The 27,953-nt window shown below is 26.0% G+C and overlaps 1 protein-coding gene across 1 annotated transcript; it reads left to right on the forward strand.

Annotated features, from left to right (window-relative positions):
• On the forward strand, positions 1-27,946 carry LOC135958984 (myb-like protein AA). Its single transcript, XM_065509952.1, is given in 5 exon segments — positions 1-2,488; positions 2,591-2,668; positions 16,605-16,807; positions 24,520-26,205; positions 26,279-27,946. Coding segments are annotated over 5 exon segments (4,908 nt in total). The 5' UTR covers positions 1-1,132; the 3' UTR covers positions 27,864-27,946.
• Positions 27,947-27,953: the final 7 nt, after the last annotated feature.

The following is a 27,953-nucleotide window of genomic DNA, read 5'->3' on the forward strand; positions in this document are numbered from 1 at the left end:
TGTATTGTTGTTGTTGGGTTTTTTGTTGTTTTACTTGCATGACTGGGGCTTGTATGAAATTTTAGTAGAAACAACGATCACACTCGTATACTGACTATTGAACGGTGAATGTGTACGTACGTGGTTATATTTTCAGAAAGCGCGTAATTTTTGTTATTAAACATTTTTTTTCCCAATTAAAACAACAAAAATCTAACACACCTTACCTTTACAAAAAATTAAATTAAATAAATTTCTTTAATTAAAGAAATCTATAAATTAAAAAAAAAAATTTCTCCTTAACGCGTTAAGTGTTTTTGTTTATATTAAAAAAATTTCACAAAAAATAAATAAATAAAAATTTATTTATTTACCCATAAAAGTATTTAATTTTTATTAAATATCAATAATTATAACATAAAAAATCAACAAAATAGTGCCAATAGTTTAAAAAAAGAAGCAAACACATTAATATTATTAACAAAATAAAAAAAAAAGTAATAAAAATGTATGCCTAATTTACTACAACTGTGTGTGTTTAATAGAAAAGTAGCAGCAACAACAAAACGGCCTTTCTTCCTTCACTAAAATCTACAACAACATCAATACAAGCAGCAGCAACAAAATCAACGTTATTTATTTGTATATGCAGAGAGTGTATATATGGAAAAAAATACAGTGTTTGTGTGTGTGTTTTAAATAAAAGTAAATGAAAGAAAATCAACAACAACAACAGCCGCACTACTATACAAAAATTAAAGCAAAAATAGAAACAACAAAAATGCAGTTACTTATTTTTGACAAATGAGTACAATAAGAAAATTAATAAAAATAGAGAGAGAGGCAAATATTAAATATAAAAAAGAAGAAAAGAGAGCAAGTGTTTATTAAAAAAGCAAAAGAAAACAGCTCCAATAAAACAAGAAAAATTATTAAATTAAATAGCAAAAAAAGCCTTTAAAAATAATTAAAATAAAAGGAAAACACAGTTTCTAACAACAAACAACAAAACAAATAAAATGAAAACCTATTAATAATAAAAAAAAACAAAAAGAAAATTTCCTCAAATCAAAGCTAAATTTAAATAAATTCCCCACAAAATCTGCAAAATTTACTGCAAAATACTTAAAATTTTGAATGTAATTTGTGTAAAATGTCAGCTGATATAGAAATTACCAGCGTTTTGGGCACCAATGGCCAGCCTTTACCCATACACGGTACCGGCTTGGGCTCCACCTGGGCGGCTCCCGTCAAACAAGAGCGACCCGATGATGCCGAAATCCAAGAGTTGGCCGCCAAAATGAAAGAGGCCCAAAAAGATGCCTTAGCCAAACAGCAGCAACAGGCGGCCCAACTGGCCCTGCGCCAGGCCAATGGCGGCATGCAGCCTCCAGTAGCCGCCAATGGCCAAACCAATATACTCAACTACTTAAATCGCCCGCAAAAACCCGCCAATGGCTCCGTCACCTCCAATGGTCGTTCCTCCAGCACCGATGACAACAAGAAACCGCCCTGTGATGAGGAATCACAAAAGGGCCATTTCGGCTGGACCACATTTGGCAAAACCTATATACCCTATATATACCGGCAACAGGAAAAATACTGTTCGGTGCGCATGATAGAAATGAAACTATTGGGTAAATATCTAAATTGCCTGCATCCCGACATCTATTCCAGCTGCACTTGTGTACGTTCCTACTATATAACCGAGGCGGAGGCTAGACTGTTTATAGAAATCAATCACAAACACTGTGATGGTGAATTTGGCCGTGATATGTTTACGCAAAAGGATTTGGTGGTGCGTCTGTCGGATGCCACCAAATTCTATCAGTTCTTGGATATTTGCTATCGCAAATTGATATCGGGCAGCAAATCGCCCTCGGAAAAATGTGGTTTTATACGCATAAACAAAGAGTCGGTGGTGCCGTATACGGTGCGCAATGGTGAACAGGTGGTGCCTTTGTTTTATTTCGAAGGCGAAACTGAGAATCTTAAGCAAAAGGCCGACTTATTGTCCGGCTGGGATTTGGCGTATTTGAAGTTTTGCTGCAAGGTTCAGGGTATACGCAATGAACTGTTCTCCAGTGAAAATGTGGCGGTCATAAGCCTTACAGATATCAAAAGCTATTTTCCCAATGGCACAGAATTTGAGGATTATTGGCCCAGCAAAGTGGTGGACTCAAATTTGCTTATAGGCAATCGATCGAATGCCAATAATTCGGTGAATTGGACAAGGCAACCCTCACAGCCACCGCCAAAAGTTCTAACACAAACGAGTATGCAGCAAAAGCAGCAACAACAACAACATCCCTCAGCGGCCGCAGCAGCAGCGGCGGCAGCCCAACAGCAACAAATCATGAAACGTGGTCAGACGGCAGCAGCTGTAGCGGCAGCTGCCTCAGCATTTAATGCCCAAAATATTTTGCAACAGCCCAATGCGGCAGCAGCTGCAGCGGCTCATAGAATGCACTCGAATGCAGCTTTAGCAGCACAAGCTGCCACCGTACAGGTGCTTATAATTTGTTTTCCTTTTAAATTTATTCCAACAATTCCTATAAAGAACTGCTTTTATATGTTTATGTGTTTTATTTTTTCATTGTTATCATCACAGGCTATTGCAAATGGTTCCTGGATGTCTCAGCAACAAAATTCCCTACCTTTAATACATGCTCAAATGTTAGCTTCACAGGTCAGTGTTTTTTCTTTTTTTGTTTTGTTTGAAATTTATGTTTAATTTATATTATTTGTAACAAAATAGTGGCCTTTTTTAAATTAGCTTATTTATTATTAAACACTTTTTTTAAATTTTCATTATTTTCACTTTTTTTCCTTTTAATTTTCATTAATAAATCACTCAAGCCGCCTTAATTTACACTGTTGAATGAAATGTTAGTAAAATAGTAGTAGTTTTTTTAATAGGAAAACAGGAACAATGAACAGGAAGTTAAAAAAAGTGAAGTTTCTGTTTTAATAAGTATAGCATATAGACAGGGGCATAAAAATTAAAAGTGAGGTTAGGTTTAAGGGGAAATTTGTTGAGATTTAAAGAATTTAGTTTAATTAAAGTATTTGTGTAAAGAATTTAAAGGAAATTTATAAAATTAATAGAAAATAAAGGGGGGAATATAAAAACAAAAAGTTTTTGATGAGAATAATAAGATTTATGTATTTTTTCAATAAAAAAAGAACATGTTAAATAAAAATTAGGGAAAACTTCGAAAGATTTCAAAACTTTTAAAGTTTTTTGAACGAATTTAAATTATTTTTGGAATATAAATAGCAATTAAGTGGAAAGTAAAAAGACATTTAAGTTTTTTTTATAAAAAAATAGTAAAAATTGTTAAAAGCTAGCGTATTTTAAAAGAATTTAATATTTTTCTTGTATAAAAATTTCAGTTTTTGTTTATTTTCATATAAAAATATTAATTTCAACAATTTTTAAGGAGAACTAAGTTAAAGTTGACCAAACAATTTAAGAGGTATGCAGATTATTGTCATGTTTAATCAATAATTTAATTTTTATAAAGCTTAACTACAAATATTTTAGATATTGTTGGTTTACAAAGGATATTTAGCATAAAATTATTTTAGATTTTTAAAAACAAATTCTATTTTATTATTATTAGGGGCAGGGAAGAAACTGTTACTTAAGATTTCTTAACACAAACAGTCCATTATTGTTGTTAAGGCCAGGGAAATATTAAGTTTTATTTTTGCGGGGATATTTATATACATAAACAACATATGTATACAGTTGAGTCTGTTGTTTGTGTCATTGGCTTTTAATGGTTATGTTTATAACATCTTTGGCTAGGGCCTGGCAAGAGACTTATAAAGCCAATGTAATGTTATTATTGTGTATGTAAGGTCTCTTGCTGAAGGTTTTGTTTTTATCACTGCTGATGATTCAAAGCCATTTTGAGTCCATATTTAAGCATTTTTTTGATTTTTGAACCAACTGTTGAAGTGTCAACTTCATTTTTTAATATATTTTATAAAAAAATTGCAAAAAAGCTTTAAATTTAAATAGAAATTGTAAGATAGTATGAAAATCATTCATAAATTTTTAGAAATTTAGAAATTTTTTGGTTTTTTTCTTCCAAAAATTTGTAGATTTGTGATAATAGGTTAGTTTTTTTTTATAAATGAGAACAAATTACTCAAAATAGCTATCACCACTTAGGTTATTGACAATTGAGTTAGGTTTCATTGACAGGAGAGTTTCTGATCTATGTGGATTTCTCTATGCTTAGAATTTGCATGAAATCAAAACAAATTTTTGATATTTCATTTTTGTTTTCCTTATAAAGCCAGCAGGAAATGTCAATAGTGACACAGTCACCAGTACTAGGGACTTACTATATCCCAGACAATGCTATTTACTATAGATATCATTGGATGTTTTCTATTGACTAGGTACTTCTTTTGTTACCATATGTAAATATTGGAATCAGTGACTCACTAGTTCATTTTAGTACGAATTCATAAAAGCTGGAATGTCGTCTTTAAATTCAAGTTTTTCTTTATTTTTTTTGTCAAGGCTTCGCTGCCAAAACATCACCAAAATAGTTGACAAAACTAGGGAAACTATAACTTGTCGCCTGGATTTGGAAAATAGTGCCCTAAATATTTATTTTTATTCAGTACTTTTAGTACTTTTTTCAATAGTAAGAAAATGTTTCAATATTGAGCACCTTTTCAAATACAGTTTTCATTATTAAGTACTTTTTTTCAATATTGAGTACGTTTTTCAAAATATTTTGTGCTTTTTCAATATTTAGTACTTTTTCGATATTCAGTAATTTTTTCAAAATTTAGCACTATTTTCAATCTTAAGTACTTTTTAAGAACATTTTTTAAAATAAGGTAATTTTTTCAATATTGAGTACCTTTTTCAATTTAAAAACTTTTTTCAATATTTAGTACTATTTTCAATATTGTGTATTTTTTTCAATATTTAGTACTATTTTCAATATTAAGTAATTTTTTCAAAATTGAGTACTTTTTCAATATTTAGTACTTTTTTCTATATTTATTACTACATATTTTCAAAATTAAATACTTTTTCAAAATTGAGTACTTTTTCAATATTTAGTACTTTTTCAACAATGAGTACTTTATTTCGATTTAAATACGTTTTCGAATATTTAGTACTCTTTCGATATTTAGTATTTTTTCCAATATTTAGCACTATTTTCAATCTTAAGTACTTTTTTAGAACATTTTTTAAAATAAGGTAATTTTTTCAATATGAGTACCTTTTTCAATTTATAAACTTTTTTCAATATTTTGTACTTTTTACAATATTTAGTAGTTTTTTCAATATTTAGTACTATTTTCTAAATTAATACTGTTTTCAAAATTGAGTACTTTTTCAATATTTAGCACGGTTTTCAATTTTAACAACATTTTTTTAAAATAAGGTACTTTTTTCAATATTTAGTACTTTTTGCAATATTGAGTATTTTTTTCAATATTTAGTACTATTTTCAATATTAAGTACTTTTTTCAAAATTTGAGTACTTTTTCAATATTTAGTACTTTTTTCAATATTTAGCACTATTTTCAACCTTAAGTACTTTTTAAGAACATTTTTTAATATAAGGTACTTTTTTCAATACTGACTACCTTTTTCAATTTATAAACTTTTTTAATTTTTAGTACTTTTTCAACAATGACTACTTTTTTCAATATTTAGTACTATTTTCAAAATAATTAGTACTTTTTTCTATATTTAATACTATTTTCAATTTTAAAATAAGGTACTTTTTTCAATATTTAGTAATTATTTTAATATTGAGTATTTTATTCAATATTTAATACTATTTTCAATATTAAATACTTTTTTCAAAATTGAGTAATTTTTACAATATTTAGTACTTTTTTCAATATTTAGCACTATTTTCAATCTTAAGTACTTTTTAAGAACGTTTTTTAATATAAGGTACTTTTTTCAATATTGACTACCTTTTTCAATTTATAAACTTTTTTCAATATTTAGTACTTTTTACAATATTTAGTACTATTTTCAATATTAAATACTATTTTCAATATTTAGCACTATTTTCAATTTGAAGTACTTTTTAAGAACATTTTTTAAAATAAGGTACTTTTTTCAATATTAAGTACCTTTTTCGATTTATAAACTTTTTTCAATATTTAGTACTTTTTACAATATTTAGTAGTTTTTTCAATACTAAGTACTTTTTTCTATATTTAGTACTATTTTCAATATTAAATACTTTTTTCAAAATTGAGTACTTTTTAAAATTTTTAGTAATTTTTTCAATATTTAGCACTATTTTCAATCTTAAATACTTTTTAAGAACATTTTTTAATATAAGGTACTTTTTTCAATATTGACTACCTTTTCCAATTTATAAACTTTTTTCAATATTTAGTACTTTTTACAATATTTAGTAGTTTTTTCAAGACTGAGTACTTTTTTCTATATTTAGTACTATTTTCAATATTAAATACTATTTTCAAAATTGAGTATTTTTTTCAATATTGAGTACTTTTTTCTATATTTAGTACTATTTTCAAAATTAAATACTGTTTTCAATAATGAGTACTTTTTTCGATATTAAATACGTTTTCGAATATTTAGTACTTTTTTTTCAATACTTGATTCAATATTAAATCTATTTTGAATATAAAGTGTTCATTTTTTTCAATATTAAGTAAGTGCATTTCAATATTATGTATGAACTTTTTTCAATCTTAAGTACTTTTTAAGAAAATTTTTTAATTTAAGGTACTTTGTTCAATATTGAATACGTTTTTCAATTTATAAACATTTTTCAATATTTAGTACTATCTTCAATATTAAATACTTTTTTGAAAATTGAGTACTTTTTCAATATTTAATATTTTTTCAATATTTAGCACTATTTTCAATATTAAATAATTTTTTTTTTTTGCAAAATTGAGTATTTTTCAATATTTAGTACTTTTTTTCAATATTTAGTACTTTTTCAACAATGAGTACTTTTTTCGATATTAAATACGTTTTCGAATATTTAGTACATTTTTCAATACATGATTCAATATTAGATCTATTTTGAATATAATGTGTTAATTTTTTCAATATTAAGTACTTTTTAAGAAAATTTTTTAATTTAAGGTACTTTGTTCAATATTGATTACGTTTTTCAATTTATAAACTTTTTTCAATATTTAGTACTATTTTCAATATTTAGTATTTTTTTCAAAATAGAGTACTTTTTCAATATTTAGTATTTTTTTCAATATTTAGTACTATTTTCAATATTAAATAATTTTTTTTTGCAAAATTGAGTATTTTTCAATATTTAGTACTTTTTTCAATATTTAGTACTATTTTTCCATATTAAATACTTTTTTCAAAATTGAGTATTTTTTCAATATTTAGTACTTTTTTCAATATTTAGTACTATTTTTAATATTTAGTACTTTTTCAACAATGCGTGCTTTTTTCAATATTAAATACGTTTTCGAATATTTAGTACTTTTTTTTTCAATATTTGATTCAATATTAGATCTATTTTGCATATTATGTATGAACTTTTTTCAATATTAAGCGCAATATTTAGTACTATTTTGAAGATAGAGTTTTTTCATTATTAAATTTTTTTTAAAATTAAGTACTTTTTCAATACTTGTTTTCATTATTAATTACATTTTTCTATATTTAGTATTTTTGCTATAAATATCAGGTACTTTTGCAATATTTAGTACTTTTTTTTAATACTATTTCAAAATATTCTACTTTTTTAGAATTGAGAATATTTTGTATTCTTTTCAATATTAAGTACTTTTTTCCATTTAGTACTTGTTTCAGTTTTTAGTTTTCTTATTGATTTTATTTCTATTTCTATTTAATTTTTCTATATTACTTTGTGACCTCAAAACCAATTACCACTATTTTATTTTATTTTTTTCATCTTAAAACGTCATTTATTTGCTATTATTTGTTTTGGTTTTATAAATCTTTTAAATAAATCTCATAAATTCAATGAATAAACTTCGCATATGACGTGTCTGTCGTGTCGTTTCAAATGTAAAAACATACTTGAAGTTAAAAATGTACATTCATATGTACAACAATTTGCTGTTGTTGTTTTTTTTTAGCATAAAACAACGTTAGAAAGGCATTTAAGAAAAATAAAATGAAACTACAAAAGAAGTTGGCCTACTTATACAAAAACATCAAACTCACTTTACTCTAACTACTACTAGATACATTTGTAACTAACTATCTAAACATGCAGACGACATACATAGATAGATTTTTTTTTATATATAAACACAGCTAGCTACAACATCATTATTAGATTTTACTACAAATTGTTTTTATAAGTCATTCATATAGTCAGTCAGTCATACAGTCTGACTGGCTGCTACTACTTGTATTTAGTACTCTTGGGTTTATTCTACTCTTTGCATGCTTTTTTTTTTTGTTTTACTTCTCCTCTTGTAGACTCTTGTCATTACTATTGCTTCTTCTCTGTGAATGTGTGTTTTTTGTTTAAGAAAATAAACAAAAACAACTTTATTTTGTTGTTGTCTATATCTAAATACAAATAGATAATTTCAAACAACAATAATATTATAATATAATAACAACAGCAATGATTAAAAACAAAAACTATTTTATTTGTGATTTTAAGCTTCAAGAAGGGCCCCGGTTTTATTGTCAAATGGTACTAAAGGTCTTGTTTTTTTCTCTCTTCTTTTTTTTTACATTTTAAAATTAGTTGTGGTTTTGCTATGATGGTTGTTTTAATTGCCTTTTGTATAATTATAGCAATAGTAATGGTTCTTTTTATAAAGTTAATTCGATTTATTTTGAAATAGTTGTAATTATAGGAAAATTTTTAAAGAATTTATGATATTTTTATATAGATTTTTAAACAATTTCATAAATTATCAATGACTTTGTTTCAATATTAAGTCATTTTTTGAACTATTTTCAATATTTAAGTACATTTTTCAATATTTTGGTACTTTTTTCGGTATATTTCCAATATTAAGTGTTTTTATTAGTATCAAGTTGCTTCTCAATGTTAAGTACTTTTTTTCAATATTAAGTACTTTTTTCATTTTAGGTGCTTTTTACAATATTTAGTACTTTTTTCACTTTAAAGTAGTTTTTTCGATATAAAGAACTTTTTCAAATTTAAACACTTTTATTAGTATGTTTCTCAATGTTAAGTGCTTTTTTCAATATTAAGTACTTTTTGTAAAATAAACTACTTTTTTCAATATTAGGTACTTCTTTCAACATTTAGTACTTTTCCAATATTAGGTACTTTTTTCAATATTATGTTCTTTTTTCAGTACATTTTCCAATAAGTATTTTATCAGTATCAAGTTATTTCTCAATATGACGTATATTTTTCAATATTTTATACTTCTTTTCAATATTAATTTCTTTTTGTCAATATTAAGTTTTTTAGTATTATTTTTTTCCATATTAGGTTTTCTATTTAGTACTTTTTTCAATATTAAGTATTATTTTCAATATTAAGTACTGTTTTCAATATTAAGTACGCTTTTCAATATTAAGTAATTTTTTCAATATTATGCACATTTCTCAATATTATGTAATTTTTCTATATTAAGTACTATTTTCAATATTAAGTACTTTTTTCAATATTTAGTACTTTTTTCAATATTGAGTACTTTTTTCAATATTAAATACTTTTTTCTAAATTAAGTACTATTTTCAATATTAAGTACTGTTTTCAATATTAAGTACTCTTTTCAATATTAAGTACTTTTTCTAAATTAAGTACTATTTTCAATATTAAGTACTGTTTTCAATATTAAGTACTCTTTTCAATATTAAGTACTTTTTTCAATATTAAGAAGTTTTTTCAATATTAAATACCTTTTTCAATATTAAGTACTATTTTCAATATTAAGTACTTTTTTCAATATTAAGTACTTTTTCTAAATTAAGTACTATTTTCAATATTAAGTACTCTTTTCAATATTAAGTACTGTTTCCAATATTAAGTACTTTTTGTAAATTAAGTACTATTTTCAATATTAAGTACTGTTTTCAATATTAAGTACTCTTTTCAATATTAAGTACTTTTTTCAATATTAAGTACTTTTTCTAAATTAAGTACTATTTTCAATATTAAGTACTGTTTTCAATATTAAGTACTCTTTTCAATATTAAGTACTTTTTTCAATATTAAGTAGTTTTTTCAATATTAAATACCTTTTTCAATATTAAGTACTATTTTCAATATTAAGTACTGTTTTCAATATTAAGTACTTTTTTCAATATTAAGTACTTTTTCTAAATTAAGTACTATTTTCAATATTAAGTACTTTTTCTAAATTAAGTACTATTTTCAATATTAAGTACTGTTTTCAATATTAAGTACTGTTTTCAATATTAAGTACTTTTTTCAATATTAATTACTTTTTGTAAATTAAGTACTATTTTCAATATTTAGTACTGTTTTCAATATTAAGTACTCTTTTCAATATTATTAACTACTATTTTCAATATTAAGTACTGTTTTCAATATTAAGTACTCTTTTCAATATTAAGTACTTTTTTCAATATTAAGTAGTTTTTTCTAAATTAAGTACTATTTTCAATATTAAGTACTATTTTCAATATTAAGTACTATTTTCAATATTAAGTACTGTTTTCAATATTAAGTATTCTTTTCAATATTAGTACTTTTTTCAATATTAAGTACTTTTTTCAATATTAAGTACTTTTTCTAAATTAAGTACTATTTTCAATATTAAGTACTGTTTTCAATATTAAGTACTGTTTTCAATATTAAGTATTCTTTTCAATATTAGTACTTTTTTCAATATTAAGTACTATTTTCAATATTAAGTAGTTTTTTCAAAATTAAGTACTATTTTCAATATTAAGTACTTTTTTTCAATATGAAGTACTCTTTTCAATATTAGTACTTTTTTCAATATTAAGTACTTTTTTCAATATTAAGTACTCTTTTCAATATTAGTACTTTTTTCAATATTAAGTACTTTTTTTCAATATTAAGTACTTTTTTCAATATTGAGTACTTTTTGTAAATTAAGTACTATTTTCAATATTAAGTACTGTTTTCAATATTAAGTACTTTTTTCAATATTAAGTACCTTTTTCAATATTAAGTACTTTTTTCAATATTAAGTACTATTTTCAATGTTAAGTAGTTTTTTCAAAATTAAGTACTCTTTTCAATATTAAGTACATACTGTTTTCAATATTAAGTACTCTTTTCAATATTAAGTACTTTTTTCAATATTAAGTACTATTTTCAATATTATGTTCATTTTGTAATATAAAGTACTTTTTTCAATATTAAATCCATTTTTCCATATAAAGTTCAATATTTAGTACTTTTTTCAATATTAAGTACTTTTTTCAATATTAAGTACTTTTCTCCATATTAAGTACTTTTTTCAATATATAAGTACTTTTTTCTAAATTTTCAATATTAAGTACTTTTTCCAATATTAAGTACTATTTTTAATATTAAGTATTATTTTCAATATAAAGTAGTTTTTTCAACATTTAATACTATTTTCAATATTATGTACATTTTGCAATATAAAGTACTTTTTTCAATATTAAATACTTTTTTCTAAATTAAGTACTTTTTTCAATATTAGGTTGTTTTCTCCATATTAAGTACTTTTTTCAATATTAAGTAGGTTTTTCTAAATTAAGTACTATTTTCAATATTAAGTACTATTTTCAATATTAAGTACTTTTTTCAATATTAAATACTTTCTTCAATATTCAATACTTTTTTCAATATTAAGTACTTTTTTCAATATTAAGTACTTTTTTCAATATTAAGTACCTTTTTCAATTTAAATACTTTTTTCAATATTATGTACTTTTTTATTATTAGGAACATTTTTAAAAATTTTAATACATATTAAGTATTTTTTTCAATATTAAGTACTTTTTTCAACATTTAGTACTATTTTCAATATTATGTTCATTTTGTAATATAAAGTACTTTTTTCAATATTAAATCCATTTTTCCATATAAAGTTCAATATTTAGTACTTTTTTCAATATTAAGTACTTTTTCAATATTAAGTACTTTTTTTAACATTTAGTACTTTTTTCAATATTTCAACTTTATTCAATATTTTTTTCAAAATTAAGTACTTTTTTCAATATTAAGTATTATTTTCAATATTATGTACTTTTTTCAATATTAAGTACTTTTTCAATATTAGTACTTTTTTAACAATTAATACTTTTTTCAATATTTCAACTTTATTCAATATTTTTTCAAAATTAAGTACTTTTTTCAATATTAAGTACCTTTAGTACCTAAGTACTATTTTCAATATTAAGTACTTTTTCCAATATTAAGTACTTTTTTCAATATTAAGTACTTTTTTCCATATTATAATAATTTGTTTCAATAAAACCCTTAAATCATTAAATAAATAAATGGCCAGCCACCCTTTCCTCTCCTTTTTGTTTAGTAAGTAAAGTAGTTTAGTTTTCAAAATCCTGTATTTTTAAAATCGTTACGTAGTCTGTCTAGTCTAATCTAATCTAGTGTAGTGTAGATTATTGTATTGTTTTTCTGTAGTAGTGTTAATTGTTTGCTTGTTGCCTTGAAGTAATCAAACCTAAACAAACCAAAAAAAAAAAACTCAATATTAATTAGTTGTTTATCCATTCCAAAACTCACTCCCATTTATAGATGTATTTACATCAAGCCTATCAAGCCTCCCAAAACGTCAACCAACACCAACACAACAGCAACAACAGCAACAACTACACCACTACACACAGAAAACAATACACTACTAGTAGCTCACAATCAGGCCCGGCTGCCAATGGCACAAAACGTTCAAGACAAAGGAGATAATTCCAAGCTAAATCCAAATCCAAAAGACAAGCAAATTATGTACAGGACAAAGTTGTTTGAAACAAAACAATTAAAATAAACCAAAAAATATACTAAAATGAAAAGTTTAAACGAACTCAAGGAGAGACCCCCCCGCCCCTCAGGATATCATAAAACACATCATCTCTACTATATGCACTTTTTATAAAATATAACACAAACTCTATTTTTTTTAGTATTTTTTTTTTAAACTAGTTTTAATTTTAATATTTTATTCTAACTAAATACTTTTATTTGTGTTTGTCTTTTTTTTTAATTTTACATACTATTAAATTAGTGATTTAAGTTTGTAATTTATTTAATTTTACCTACTACTTACTACTTTTTTTGGTGTAAATTTTTTAATTAAACAAAAATAATTACTTTTTAAAAAAAAAACAAATTTTTTTAAATGCTGGTCATTTGTTTCTTTCTCTTTTAAATACGAGTACACATTTTGAAACTCTTAACATTTTAGCTTTTGATATAAATATATTTTTTTTTAATAATCTTAAGATCTTTCTTTAGTACTTTTACATAAAAGTGATACAGTTTCTAAATAAAACTAAATTCTAACAAAACTATTTATGTATTTTTTTATTTATTTAAGGGGCCACTATTTTGTTTAAAATATTTAAATAAATATATTTATAAAAATAGAGATTATTAGGTACTTTTTCAATATTAAGTACCTTTTTCAATATTAGGTATAAGTAACCACTTGCAAAATTGACGGGTAACCATTTTTTTTTTTGGAATATTTCATGTTTTTTGTAGATAATATTAATTACTCTTGACAGTGATATAATAATTTGATAACAAATATTCAATAACATTGTTTTAGAACGGGTACCCATTAAAAAATTAAAAGTAACCATAAAATTATTTTTAAAAAATCAAGTTTTTAATAATACTTTTGCATAATTAAATAAATTAAAGACAAAATTTTATTTTTTTTATAAGTAACCACTTGCAAAATTAACGGGTAACCATCGATTTCTTGGAATATTTCAGGTTTTTTGAAGATAATATTAATTACAATTAACAGTGATATAAAAATTTGATAACAATTATTTAATAAAATTTGATTTAGAATGGGTACCCATTAAAAAATTAAAAGTAACCATAAAATTATTTTTAAAAAATCATGTTTTTAATAATAATTTTGCATAATTAAACAAATTAAAGACAAAATTTAATTTTTTTATAAGTAACCACTTGCAAAATTAACGGGTAACCATCGATTTTTTGGAATATTTTATATTTTTTGAAGATAATTTTAATTACTATCAACAGTGAATTAATAATTTGATAACAATTATTTAATAAAATTTAATTTAGAACGGGTACCCATTCAAAAATTAAAAGTAACCATGAAATTATTAAAAAAAATCAAGTTTTTAATAATACTTTTGCATAATTAAATAAAATAAAGACAAAATTTTATTTTTTTTATAAGTAACCACTTGCAAAATTAACGGGTAACCATTGATTTCTTGGAATATATTAAGTTTTTTGAAGATAATATTAATTACTATTAACAGTGAATTAATAATTTGATAACAATTATTTAATAAAATTTAATTTAGAACGGGTACCCGTTAAAAAATTACAAGTAATCATAAAATTATTTTTAAAAAAATCAAATTTTTAATAATTCTTTTGCATAATTAAATAAAATAAAGACAAAATTTTATTTTTTTTATAAGTAACCACTTGCAAAATTAACGGGTAACCATAGATTTCTTGGAATATTTTATGTTTTTTGTAGATAATATTAATTACTGTTAACAGTGGTATAATAATTTGAAAACAATTATTAAATAAAATTTAATTTAGAACGGGTACCCGTTAAAAATTGCAAGTAACCATGAAATTATTTTAAAAAATCTGAGTTTTAATAATAATTTTGCATAATTAAAAAAATTAAAGAGAAAATTTAATTTTTGTATAAGTAACCACTTGCAAAATTAACGGGTAACCATCGATTTCTTGGAATATTTTATGTTTTTTGTATATAATATTAATTGCTATTAACATTGAATTAATAATTTGATAACAATTATTTAATAAAATTTAATTTACAACGGGTACCCATTAAAAAATTACAAGTAACCATAAAATTATTTTTAAAAAATCAAGTTTTTAATAATTCTTTTGCTTAATAAAAATAAATTAAAGACAAAATTTTATTTTTTTATAAGTAACCACTTGCGAAATTAACGGGTAACCATCGATTTCTTGGAATATTTTATGTTTTTTGAAGATAATATTAATTACTCTTGACAGTGATATAATATTTTGATAACAGTTATTTAATAAAATTTAATTTAGAACGGGTACCCGTTAAAAAATTTCAAGTAACCATAAAATTATTTTAAAAAATTTGGTTTTCAATAATACTTTTGCATAATTAAATAAATTAAAGACAAAATTTTATTTTTTTTATAAGTAACCACTTGCAATATTAATGGGTAACCATCGATTTCTTGAAATAATTCAGGTTTTTTGAAGATAATATTAATTACTGTTAACAGTGAATTAATAATTTGATAACAATTATTTAATAAAATTTAATTTAGAACGGGTAACCGTTACAAAATTAAAAGTAACCATAAAATTATTTTAAAAAATCTGGTTTTTAATAATACTTTTGCTTAATAAAAATAAATTAAAGACAAAATGTTATTTTTGTATAAGTAACCACTTGCAAAATCAACGGGTAACCATAGATTTCTTGGTATAATTCAGGTTTTTTGAAGATAATATTAATTGCTATTAAAAGTCTTATAAAAATTTGATAAAGAATATCAAATAAAATTTAATTTAAAACGGGTACCCATTAAAAAATTACAAGTAACCATAAAATTATTAAAAAAATCATGTTTTTTGTAGATAATATTAATTACTATTAACAGTGAATTAATAATTTAATAACAATTATTTAATAAAATTTAATTTACAACGGGTACCCATAAAAAAATTGAAAGTAACCATAAAATTATTTTTAAAAAATCAAGTTTTTAATAATAATTTTGCATAATTAAATAAAATAAAGACAAAATTTTATTTTTTTTATAAGTAACCACTTGCAAAATTAACGGGTAACCATCGATTTCTTGGAATATTTTATGTTTTTTGAAGATAATATTAATTACAATTAACAGTGAATTAATAATTTGATATTAAATATTCAATAAAATTTAATTTAGAACGGGTACCCATTAAAAAATTAAAAGTAACCATAAAATTATTTTAAAAAATTTGGTTTTTAATAATACTTTTGCTTAATAAAAATAAATTAAAGACATGTTTACAAAAAATTCAGAAATAGACTAGAGTAACCACTTGAAAAAAGAGTGAGTAACCATATTTAAATAAAATAAACAAATTATTTTTGAATATAAAAAACTTGATTTGTGTAAATTATGCAAAAGTAATACAAAATTTTGAAATAAGCTCAAGTAACCATTTTAAAAATAGCGAGTAACCACATTAAATTATTTTAAAAAAGCAAATTTTTGCAGTTAAATATCTTGAATTGTTTAAAAGCTGGAAAAAATTATACAAAATCTTGAAATAAACTCGAGTAACCACTTGAAAAAATTATAAGTAACCATATTAAAATATTTGAAAAACTGGGTTTTTGAAGATAAATATTATATACTTGAATTATATTTAACAATTTAGTTTGAATTGCTTTTTTCAACTTGTTTTCTTTTTATATTATGATTTTTCTAGCAGGCGGCAGCCCAACAAAATCATGCCGCCAATTCCCGCAATCAATATCGCAATCCCATGGAGAATCTCATTTTGAATAATCGCCAACCCTATGGAGCGTACAACAATGCCACCATATCAATGCAACCGGTGAATAGTCATGGCCAGGGTAATGCTCCACCTCCCCTAGTACGTTCGGCAGGACAACAAAATGCCAATCATATGTAAGTATTTTCCCACAGAAAACAAATTTCAATACTTTCAAAAAAAAAAGTTTTTTTAGTAGACAATCAATCATTTACAAAAAATAAAATATAATTTCTTCTTTGTTATATTTATTACATTCAATATATAATTGTGTTTTTCAAATTTAGTTGTAATTCGTTTTTTTTTCTCACTCTCTCAATTCTAAAAACAAAATCAATTATTTTGCGTAAAATGTAAGAAAACTTTTACAAAACTAATTGAGTAAAATTGGCTTTTAATTGTTGATAACATTATTGGTTTTGGTATACCATATATAAACACCCTAATTACATTTTTTAAAAAAAGGTGCCTTAAATTTGTTATTTTTAATTTCCTTTTGTTAATATAGTTTTATATTTATTAAATTGATTTTATTAAATTAGAGCACCTTTTTTTCAAATTCAAAATTTTATTGTTGATTTTTTTTTTTCAATTTTAAAAAAAAATTTTGTTGTGCACGCATTTAATTTAGTTCAAAAAAAAAAGTTTTTTTTCTTCTACTTTTATGGAAAACAAATTCATTATAAAATAAACAAAAAAATAAATTTCAATATTTCCCTTTTTTTATAAACATATTTTTTTTTAAAAATTCTTCCTTTTTTACTCATGTTTTTCGTATTGTTGTAGTTTTTAAATTCAATATTTTGTATACAAAAAAAATAAAATAAAATTCTTTTGTGCATGCTTTAATTTAAACAATAGGCAGGGAGTTTTAAATATTAAATGTATAGTTTTAGGCGTGCTATTGTTTTGCATACTTTTAGGCTGTTAAAAGAGAGACATTTAAATTTAGCAGAATTTTTCCAGGTTTTCCCCGAAAAACGTTTTGTATTTCTTTAAAAATGATCTTGTAGATCAATTTAGAACATGATAATAGTTTTTTTTTTAAATTCCACAAAAATTTTTTAAAATTCCCAAAATTACCCGACAGAAAAATTTAGAATTTCTTAAAATCAATCATGTTATTTATATGTAATATTAAATTTAAAAACAAAAACAGGATTTTTTAAATTCCCAAAAAGTTTTAGGGAATTCCCAAAACTTCCCCAGAAAAAAATTTTGGATTTCCCAAAAAGTAAACATGTGATTTTTTTAAATATTAATAATTTTTGGAAAAAACATGATTTTTTTCAAATTCCTAAAATTTTTTTCAAAATCCTCAAATATCCCCAGAACCATAATATGGATTTATCAAAAAAAAGAGTCATGGAATACTTTTAATTCAAATCAATCATGGGATTTCTACGAAATAGTAATTTTTTTTTGTAAAAAAACAAAATTTAATAAATTCCCAAAAAGTTTTTTGGAATTCCCAAAACTTTCCAAAAAAAAATTTTGGATTTCACAAAAAGTAAACTGTAATTTTTTTTAAATATTAAACATTTTTGCAAAAACATGATTTTTTCAAATTCCTAAATTTTTTTCAAAATCCCCAAAATATCTCAAAATTTCTTCAAATTTTTTTTCATATTTTGAAAGCAAACTTCAGGAATCATTGAATTTATTTAAAATATTATTTTTTTTTTGCTAAAAAACTAGTTTTTTTCAAATTCCCAAAAATTTATTTTAAATTCCCAAAATTTCCTCAAAATAAAATTTTGTATTTTTAAAAGAAAATGTCTGGGGGATTATTTTGAAACAATTTTGTTTGATAAAAAAATATTTTTTCTTTCAAAATTCCCAAAAAAAAATTTTCAATACCCAAAATTTCCTCAAAACAATTTTTTTATATTTTGAAAGCAAACTTAAGGAATCATTGAATTTATTTAAAATATTAATTTTTTTTTGCTAAAAAACTAGATTTTTTCAAATTCCCAAAAATTTATTTTAAATTCCCAAAATTTCCTCAAAATAAAATTTTGTATTTTTCAAAGAAAATGTCTGGGGATTATTTTGAAACAATTTTGTTTGATAAAAAAATATTTTTTTTTTAAATTCCCAAAAAAAAAATTTCAATACCCAAAATTTCCTCAAAACAATTTTTTTTTATATTTTGAAAGCAAATTCAGGAATCATTGAATTTATTTAAAATATTAATTTTTTTGCTAAAAACCTAGATTTTTTTTTTTTTCCAAAAATTTATTTTAAATTCCCAAAATTTCCTCAAAATAAAATTTTGTATTTTATAAAGAAAATGTCTGGGGATTATTTTGAAACAATTATTTTGAAACAATTTTGTTTGATAAAAAAATAATTTTGTTTTTAAATTCCCAAAGAAAAATTTCAATACCCAAAATTTCCTCATAACATTTTTTTTATATTTTGAAAGCATACTTAAGGAATCATTGAATTTATTTAAAATATTATTTTTTTTTGCTAAAAAACAAGTTTTTTTTTAAATTCCCAAAAATTTATTTTAAATTCCCAAAATTTCCTTAAAATAAAATTTTGTTTTTTATAAAGAAAATGTCTGGGGATTATTTTGAAACAATTTTGTTTGATAAAAAAAATATTTTTTTTTTAAATTCCCAAAAAAAAAATTCAATACCCAAAATTTCCTCAAAATAAAATTTTGCATTTTTCAAAGAAAATGTCTGGGGATTACTTTGAAACAATTTTGTTTGATAAAAAAAATTATTTTTTTTAAATTCCCAAAAAAAAAATTTTAATACCCAAAATTTCCTCAAAATAAAATTTTGTATTATTCAAAGAAAATGTCTGGGGATTACTTTGAAACAATTTTGTTTCATAAAAAAAAATATTTTTTTTTAAATTTGCAAAAAGTTTTTTTAAAATTTCAAAAATTTCCTAAAAAAAAAAATGGTATTTTTGAAAGCAAAATTCACAGAATTAAAAAAATAATTTTTTTTTAAATTCCTTTAAATTTCTAGTTGAGGGAGTCCTAAGTCTTGTATTTGTTGTAATATATATTTGTAAATGTCTGTGAAAGATTAGCATTTTAGAAGTCGTAATATAAGCTTTATTTTTTGTTGATTTTTTTCATAAATTTATTTAAAACAGTTTAATTTTTATCCAATAATTTACAAAAATTAAACATTTTTAATTTTTATATTTTATAAACAAAAAAATGCGTGTTACGACTATTTTTTTTTATTAAAAATTTTAAAACTTTTTAAACTATTTCTTATAACAAAAGCTTGTTACTGCATGCATTTTTAAAGCTTTCTTAGAATTTTTTTTTGGAAATCATAACTTTAAATTGTAGCTAAAGTTGTTTGAAAATAATATAAATAAATGTTATTTCCTTATAATTTATTTTATATACATATAAAAAAAAAGAACTACAACATTTGAAAAACATAATCTTTTTTTTTTTTTGTTCTTAAATTTAAATTTAACTTTTTGTTTTGATTTGCTATTAAAAAAAAATAAAACATGTTCTCTCTCTCTCTACTACTACTTTAAAACAAACTCCTTTACTATACGTACCACAACATTTGTTTTAAGTACATATTTGTTTGTTTTGCTGTTTAAAACTATTTATTTGAATATAAACAATTTTAAACCCAAACAAAATCAACAAAAAAATACTCTACTACTTACTATTTGTGTTTATTTTCTTGTTGTTGCCTTACGTACTGAAATACCATATTGAATTTTTTAATAAAAAATAATATAAAACTACAAACAAAAAAATACTCCTTTTACCAAAAACCAAACTCCCCACGGAAAATCTCAAATGAAATATATTTATATTTATGGTAATAATGAAATATATACTTTACGCCAACAAAAAAAAAAAAAGAAAACCAAACAATTCCTAGATACATTATATATAATGCGTGTACAAACAGATTTAAACAAAATAATTAAAATAATAATAATGATAAATAATAATTATTATCAAAAATATAATCACAATTTATTAAACCAAAAATCAATATAATAATCATTTTATAAAATATGTTTTATATAATAAAAGCGAATACAATTTTTTTATTTATAATCTCTACCACCTATAATAATAAATATTTAGCCAAAGAATATAAATCGTTTAGGTTTTTAGTTTTTAAGTTTTAAATGTAAATATTTTTGGATTAAAAGAGGCTGTGGTTTTTTTATTGTATATAAAATTTAATTCCTAATTATTTTCTAGTTCTGTTCTAGTTCTGTTCTAGTTCTGTTCTAGTTCTGTTCTAGTTCTGTTCTAGTTCTGTTCTAGTTCTGTTCTAGTTCTGTTCTAGTTCTGTTCTAGTTCTGTTCTAGTTCTGTTCTAGTTCTGTTCTAGTTCTGTTCTAGTTCTGTTCTAGTTCTGTTCTAGTTCTGTTCTAGTTCTGTTCTAGTTCTGTTCTAGTTCTGTTCTAGTTCTGTTCTAGTTCTGTTCTAGTTCTGTTCTAGTTCTGTTCTAGTTCTGTTCTAGTTCTGTTCTAGTTCTGTTCTAGTTCTGTTCTAGTTCTGTTCTAGTTCTGTTCTAGTTCTGTTCTAGTTCTGTTCTAGTTCTGTTCTAGTTCTGTTCTAGTTCTGTTCTAGTTCTAGTTCTGTTCTAGTTCTGTTCTAGTTCTGTTCTAGTTCTGTTCTAGTTCTGTTCTAGTTCTGTTCTAGTTCTGTTCTAGTTCTGTTCTAGTTCTGTTCTAGTTCTGTTCTAGTTCTGTTCTAGTTCTGTTCTAGTTCTGTTCTAGTTCTGTTCTAGTTCTGTTCTAGTTCTGTTCTAGTTCTGTTCTAGTTCTGTTCTAGTTCTGTTCTAGTTCTGTTCTAGTTCTGTTCTAGTTCTGTTCTAGTTCTGTTCTAGTTCTGTTCTAGTTCTGTTCTAGTTCTGTTCTAGTTCTGTTCTAGTTCTGTTCTAGTTCTGTTCTAGTTCTGTTCTAGTTCTGTTCTAGTTCTGTTCTAGTTCTGTTCTAGTTCTGTTCTAGTTCTGTTCTAGTTCTGTTCTAGTTCTGTTCTAGTTCTGTTCTAGTTCTGTTCTAGTTCTGTTCTAGTTCTGTTCTAGTTCTGTTCTAGTTCTGTTCTAGTTCTGTTCTAGTTCTAGTTCTAGTTCTGTTCTAGTTCTGTTCTAGTTCTGTTCTAGTTCTGTTCTAGTTCTGTTCTAGTTCTGTTCTAGTTCTGTTCTAGTTCTGTTCTAGTTCTGTTCTAGTTCTGTTCTAGTTCTGTTCTAGTTCTGTTCTAGTTCTGTTCTAGTTCTGTTCTAGTTCTGTTCTAGTTCTGTTCTAGTTCTGTTCTAGTTCTGTTCTAGTTCTGTTCTAGTTCTGTTCTAGTTCTGTTCTAGTTCTGTTCTAGTTCTGTTCTAGTTCTGTTCTAGTTCTGTTCTAGTTCTGTTCTAGTTCTGTTCTAGTTCTGTTCTAGTTCTGTTCTAGTTCTGTTCTAGTTCTGTTCTAGTTCTGTTCTAGTTCTGTTCTAGTTCTGTTCTAGTTTTGTTCTAGTTTTGTTCTAGTTTTGTTTTCAATCCTCAAATTTTATATTTTTTCAAATTGGATTCATTAAAACTATTTATTTTGTAGAAAAATTTTTTTTTCCAAATTCCCAAACTATTTTTCAGAATCCCCAAAATCTCCCAAAACAAAAATTGTGTGTTTTTTTTAAAAAAACATAATTGGATTCATTAAAACTATTAATTTTGTAGAAAAACTCATTTTTTTTCAAATTCCCTAAATGTATTTTAGGAATCCCCAAAATGCCCACACATAAAAATTTAGTATTTCTTTAAAAAAAAGTCATTGAATTATTGGATTCATAAAAACTATTAAAAAATTAAAAAAAAATTAATTTTTTTCCAATTCCCAAAAAATTTTTGGAAATCCCCAAAATTTCCTTAGACAAAAATTTGCTTATTTCTTGAAAAAAATGATTACATGTAATTAAAATTTAAAAACATTTCAAAAAATTTTTTTTTTGAAATTCCTAAAAAATTTCTAAAGAATCCCCAAAATGCCCACTTAGAAAAATTGTGTATTTATTGAAAACAATTCATGGGATTAATTGGATTCATGAAAAATATTAAAAAATTTAAAAAAAATAAATTTTTTTTCAAATTCCCAAAAATTTTTTGGAAATCCCCAAAATTTCCTAAGAGAAAAAATTAGTTTATTTCTTGAAAAAAATTATTACATGTAATAAAAATTTAAAAATATTGCAAAAAATTTGTTTCTTTTGAAATTCCTAAAAAGTTTTTGTAGATTCCCCAAAATGCCCACTTATAAAAATTGTGTATTTATTGAAAGCAATTCATGGGATTAATTGGATTTATGAAAAATATTAAAAAATTTAAAAAAAATATTTTTTTTTTTAAATTCCCAAAATTTTTTTAGGAATCCCCATAATTCCCTTATTTAAAATTATTTTTTTTTCTTAAAATGAAATCATTAGATTAATTTAATTAAAGTTTCTTAGAATCCCAAAATTTTTTGAAAGTAATTCATTGGATTTATTAAAATTATAAATTTTTTTTTTTGAATTCCCAAAATGGGGACATTTTAAAAATAAAGTTTTTTTTGGAATTCCTAAAATTTCCCCAAATAAAATTTCTTTATTTCTTAAGAAAAAATCATTAGATTAATTTAAAATCCAAAAAATTGATTTTTTTTAAATTCCCAAAAAGTTTTTGTAGAATTCCCAAAAGGCCCACTTTTAAAAATTGTGTATTTTTTGAAAACAATTCATGGGATTAATTGTATTTATAAGAAATATTAAGAAATTGTGGAAATATAAAGCTTTAATTGAATTCCCAAAAAAATTTTGGGAATCCCCAAAATTCCCTTTATTAAAATTTATTATTTCTTAAGAAAAAATCATTAAATTAATTTAAAATTTATAGAAAATGAAAGAAAATAATAGGTATTTTAAATTCCCAAAAGTTTCCCCTGCAAAAAAATGTGTCCCCATAAAAATAATTCATTAGTTTCATTTAAAATTTTAAGTAATTTATCAAGGAAAGGATTTCCTTTTTTATTCCAAAAAATCCTTAATTTTTATATAAATTCCCAAATAAATTTTTGAATTGCGGGGAAATTTTTTTTCCCCTGATAAAATTTTTTCATGTTTTTTTACATAAATTTAAGATTTCATTTATTGAAATTTATCAAAAAAAATAAATTTCTCAAATTCCCAAAAAGTTTTATAGAATCCCCATAAATTCCTTCAATTTAAAAATTATAAATTTCTTAAAAATATTATTAGATTCTTTTAAACTTTGTATTTATTTCAAGAAAATAAATAATTTTTTAAATTCCCAAAAGGTTTGTAAAGAATTCCTTGAAAAATGTTTTTCCCCAGATAAAAATTTTTCACTTTTTTTACACAAATTTAATGAATTGATTGTATATATTCATTTAATTATAAAGAAATCTAAGAAAAACCTAAATTTCTTAAATTCCCAAAAAGTTTTTTAAAATCCCCATAAATTCCTCCTGTCTAAAAATTATAAATTTCCTTAAATTTGACGAAATATTTAGAAAACCCTTCAAAAACATCTCTTGCGATCTTATTTTTAGGCAGCCCTTTAATTTTATCTAAAAATGTTGGTATTTTAAGTAAAAAAAAAACCTATTCGCTTTTATTATTTAAACAAATATTTTCAATAATTTGCCTTTTAAGAAGAAATGAAAAAGAAAAATTACAATTAAATTTGAAAAATTCTTTATAAAAACTCGAAATAATTTAAATAATTCAGAAAAAGATTAAAATTGTTTATTAAAATTACCACAAAAAAAAAAAAAAACAAAAAAGAAGAAAAAAAATCTAAATCAAACCAACCAATGTGTGTGATCATCATCCAACTTGTATATAATGTTTCTAGGTCTAGTATCGAGCAAACGTTGCTGCAACAACAACAACAACAAACACAACAACAGAGACCCTCCCAAACAGTAAACCAACAACAAAGACACATAAATACCTCCCTGAATCCCGTACATTCTCCCAATAGCTTGAGCAATCACAAACAATCACACTCTCCCTCCACGGCCTCGGCCTCTTCAAATGCCAATGCTTTGCTGGCGAATAATTTCAATTTAGCTGCCTCTTCGGCACCGGCCACGCCACAAGATTTCAATAATCTGGCTTTGTGGAATCAATTAACGCCCAGCCAACGTTTGGCTTTGACCCAGCAATTTAAAAATTCTGGCAGTTTATTGGGCAATAATGCTAAGAATCCTTTCCCTCCCTTGCCTTCTTTACCCCTGGATACAGATTTAATTACCATGTTGGACTACAATCCCAATAAGGCAAAATCCACAACGCCAAGTGCTAGTGCAGCCTCACCACAGGCTACTGATACAGCTGCACGCAATAACAATGGCCAGTTTACTAAGCCTCATGTGCCGCCCTTGATTCCCGTCAATAATTTAGAGGCTCAGCGTAAAGCTCAACGTCCCACTGCTGGCTCTGGTCCAGCGGCCAGTACAGTACCTTTAAATTCTTCCGCCGCCCTGGAAGATTTTGAAAAGAAATTCAAAATGAACGATGAAATGAGAGCGGTAGTTCAAAAGGTACTATCAAATCCAGATCTCTCTACGTTCATACAAACTAATGCCTCCAATACCTTTGTGCCTTTTATCTCGCCGCCCATATCACCGGCTAATGGGGCTTTGGGTGTTGGCGGCACTTCAGTGTCTATAGTACCTAATCCCCATGTAACCATAACGCCACAACTGCCTTCACACTTTGCCCACAGTAGTGCAGCGCACTCGCCTTCCTCCGCCTCCTCTAGCTCCTCCTCAACGGGAGGCAGCCGGCAAAAGAGTGTCATATGCTCCACAAATACGATGGCAGCTTCATTGCTGCCTTCACCCTCCACCTCTTCTTCATCGTCCTCCTCCTCCTCCCATTCGCCCTCGGCCGGTCGAACGAAACTGACTGCATACAACCACCACAACCACCACCACCTTAACCACAACTCGTACACTTCACAACCACAACTTTCCTCCTCTTCTACTACACCCACACCAATGGAAGTAATCGATTTATCTTCCCCCCGAAGGTCTCTGCAAGCTGCCTCAGTCTATTTGCAACAACAACAACAGCAGCAACAACAACAACAGCAGCAGCAGCAACAACAGGCGGCTGCCGCAGCCGCGGCCCAGCAACAAAGCCAACAGAGATTGGCGGCGGCCGCCGTGGCTCAACATCACTCGCAGCAAAATGGTCGCAGCTCATCAAACTCATCTGCCTCCTCCCAGGTCAACTCGGCCAGTATGCATTTACAGCGTCACGCCCTGGCAGCAGCAGCCGCGGCCGACAATGCCCAGCGCCTGAATGTTATACCCGAAATACCCGCCAACAATCTAAACATGCAGCCCTACAAAGTGCAAAAGGTCTATGTGGAGAACAATCTGGTGCCGTGTATCAATATGAAGGCCTACAATGACAATGAGCAGCTGATGACATTGACCGATTTCCAGAAGTACTTCTATCCCCAAGTACCTTTGGATCAGTGCAAGCGTTTGATCGAGGCTTTGGGTGTGGAACTGTACAAGGGCAATAGGTAAGTTTAAAGGATTAAATCTTCAAGTCAAGTCAAATCTTATTTTGTTTCTTATTTTTCATTATTCTCCTAGACACCAATTAAAGGTTTTGATGGAGCATGACCGGCAACACAATGAGAATATACCGCTGGTGCAAGTGCGTGACATTTTGAAATACATGACCCAACTGACATTCATGATAAGAAATCAAGAGCAACCACCCAATAAGAGATCGCGTATAAGCTAGGAATTGGGCTGGGGAGGACAACATGCACAAGCAGCAGCCGCAGCAGTAGCAGCTGCAACATCGGCAACATCAGCAACATCTCAAGAACAACATCACAACCACCACCAACACCAACCACAAACACAAAGAGAGTCTTCCTCTTCCAGACATCATTCCACAAATGGTGCTGCGAAAGCGGAAAACTCTATTTCTTCAGCTGCTGCTAATAGCAGTAGCAGCAGCAGCAGTATCAGTAATAAATCAAACGCAAATTCTAGCCACAAAACACCTTTAGCACCACCGCCACCTCACAATGCGCTTGATATGTTGTACTCCCCGTTGTCATCCTCATCCTCTACATCATCATCAGCCACCTCAGCTTCCTCAGCAGCCCGACAACATTTATTGCAACAGCAGCAAAATGCTTTGCAACAATTCCATCAGCATCAACAGCAACTCTTACAGCAACATCACCAGCATCAGCAGCAGCAACAACAACAACTACAACATGCTGAGAAAGCAGCAGCAAACCAAAGTAAAACCAGTTCAAGTTCTTCTGGCTCCCACTCGCATAAAACCAGTGGCAATAGTAGTTCCTCCACCTCCGCTTCCACTACGGCCAGCTCTGCTGCCCAAAGACTGTCGGCCGCCCATCAATTAGCCGCCGCTGCTGCTGCAGAAAGTGCAGCTGCTTATTATTCAGCAGCGGCGGCAGCTGCTGCCACCATGTTAAGTCCTCCCCTAAGTGCTGCGGCCGCCAATTCTACCTTGAGTGCCGTTAATCCATTTGCCAATCCCTTTGATTGGTTGGGTGCCTCTAACACAGCGGCCGCTGCCTCATCAGCTGCTTCAGCCGGCCACAAACGTTCCAGTTCTGCATCTTCAAACAACTCCAGTTCCTCCTCAAACCACCAGCGTAATGCTAATACAGCTCACTCTTCCCTGGCGGCCACCGCTAGTGATTTTCTGTCCATGTTTAGCAGTGGCCATGCAAACTCTTCTGCTAATCACAATAACACAGATAATCATCATCAAAGATCTTCGTCGAATGCCTCAGCCTCTTCGTTGGCTTCCAGCTCCTCCACAGCCACAGTGGGTAATAAATCCTCCAACTTTTCAGTGGCTTCTTTAACCTCAAATAGCAACAACCACAACAACAGCTCCACCTCCAGTAATAATGCAAACAATCATAACAGTGCGTCAGCAAATGCTGCCTCCACGGCCTCTGCCTCTTCGGCTACATTGGCTGCCCATGCGGCCGCCGCCTCGGCAGCTTTATTCGGTGTAGCCGCTCCCTTTTCAGCACCCGCTTTAGTTAATCCCTATCCTCCTCATCTGCCGGGAGTTGCGGCAGCCGGTGCCCATGGCCTACCCTCGCCCACTATATATCCACCCACACCACCGCCTTCGGCTCCTTGGATACATCCCTGGTATGCTGGTGACACTTTCTAAACGGAGAACTAAGTAAGATTATTTGTTTTTTTATTTATTTCTTGTACTGTAGTTAGTATTCATTTACGTTTCACTTTCAAAAATCTATTT

This window comes from Calliphora vicina, chromosome 4 (assembly GCF_958450345.1).
Source record: "Calliphora vicina chromosome 4, idCalVici1.1, whole genome shotgun sequence".
Taxonomy (NCBI): Eukaryota; Metazoa; Arthropoda; class Insecta; order Diptera; family Calliphoridae; genus Calliphora; species Calliphora vicina.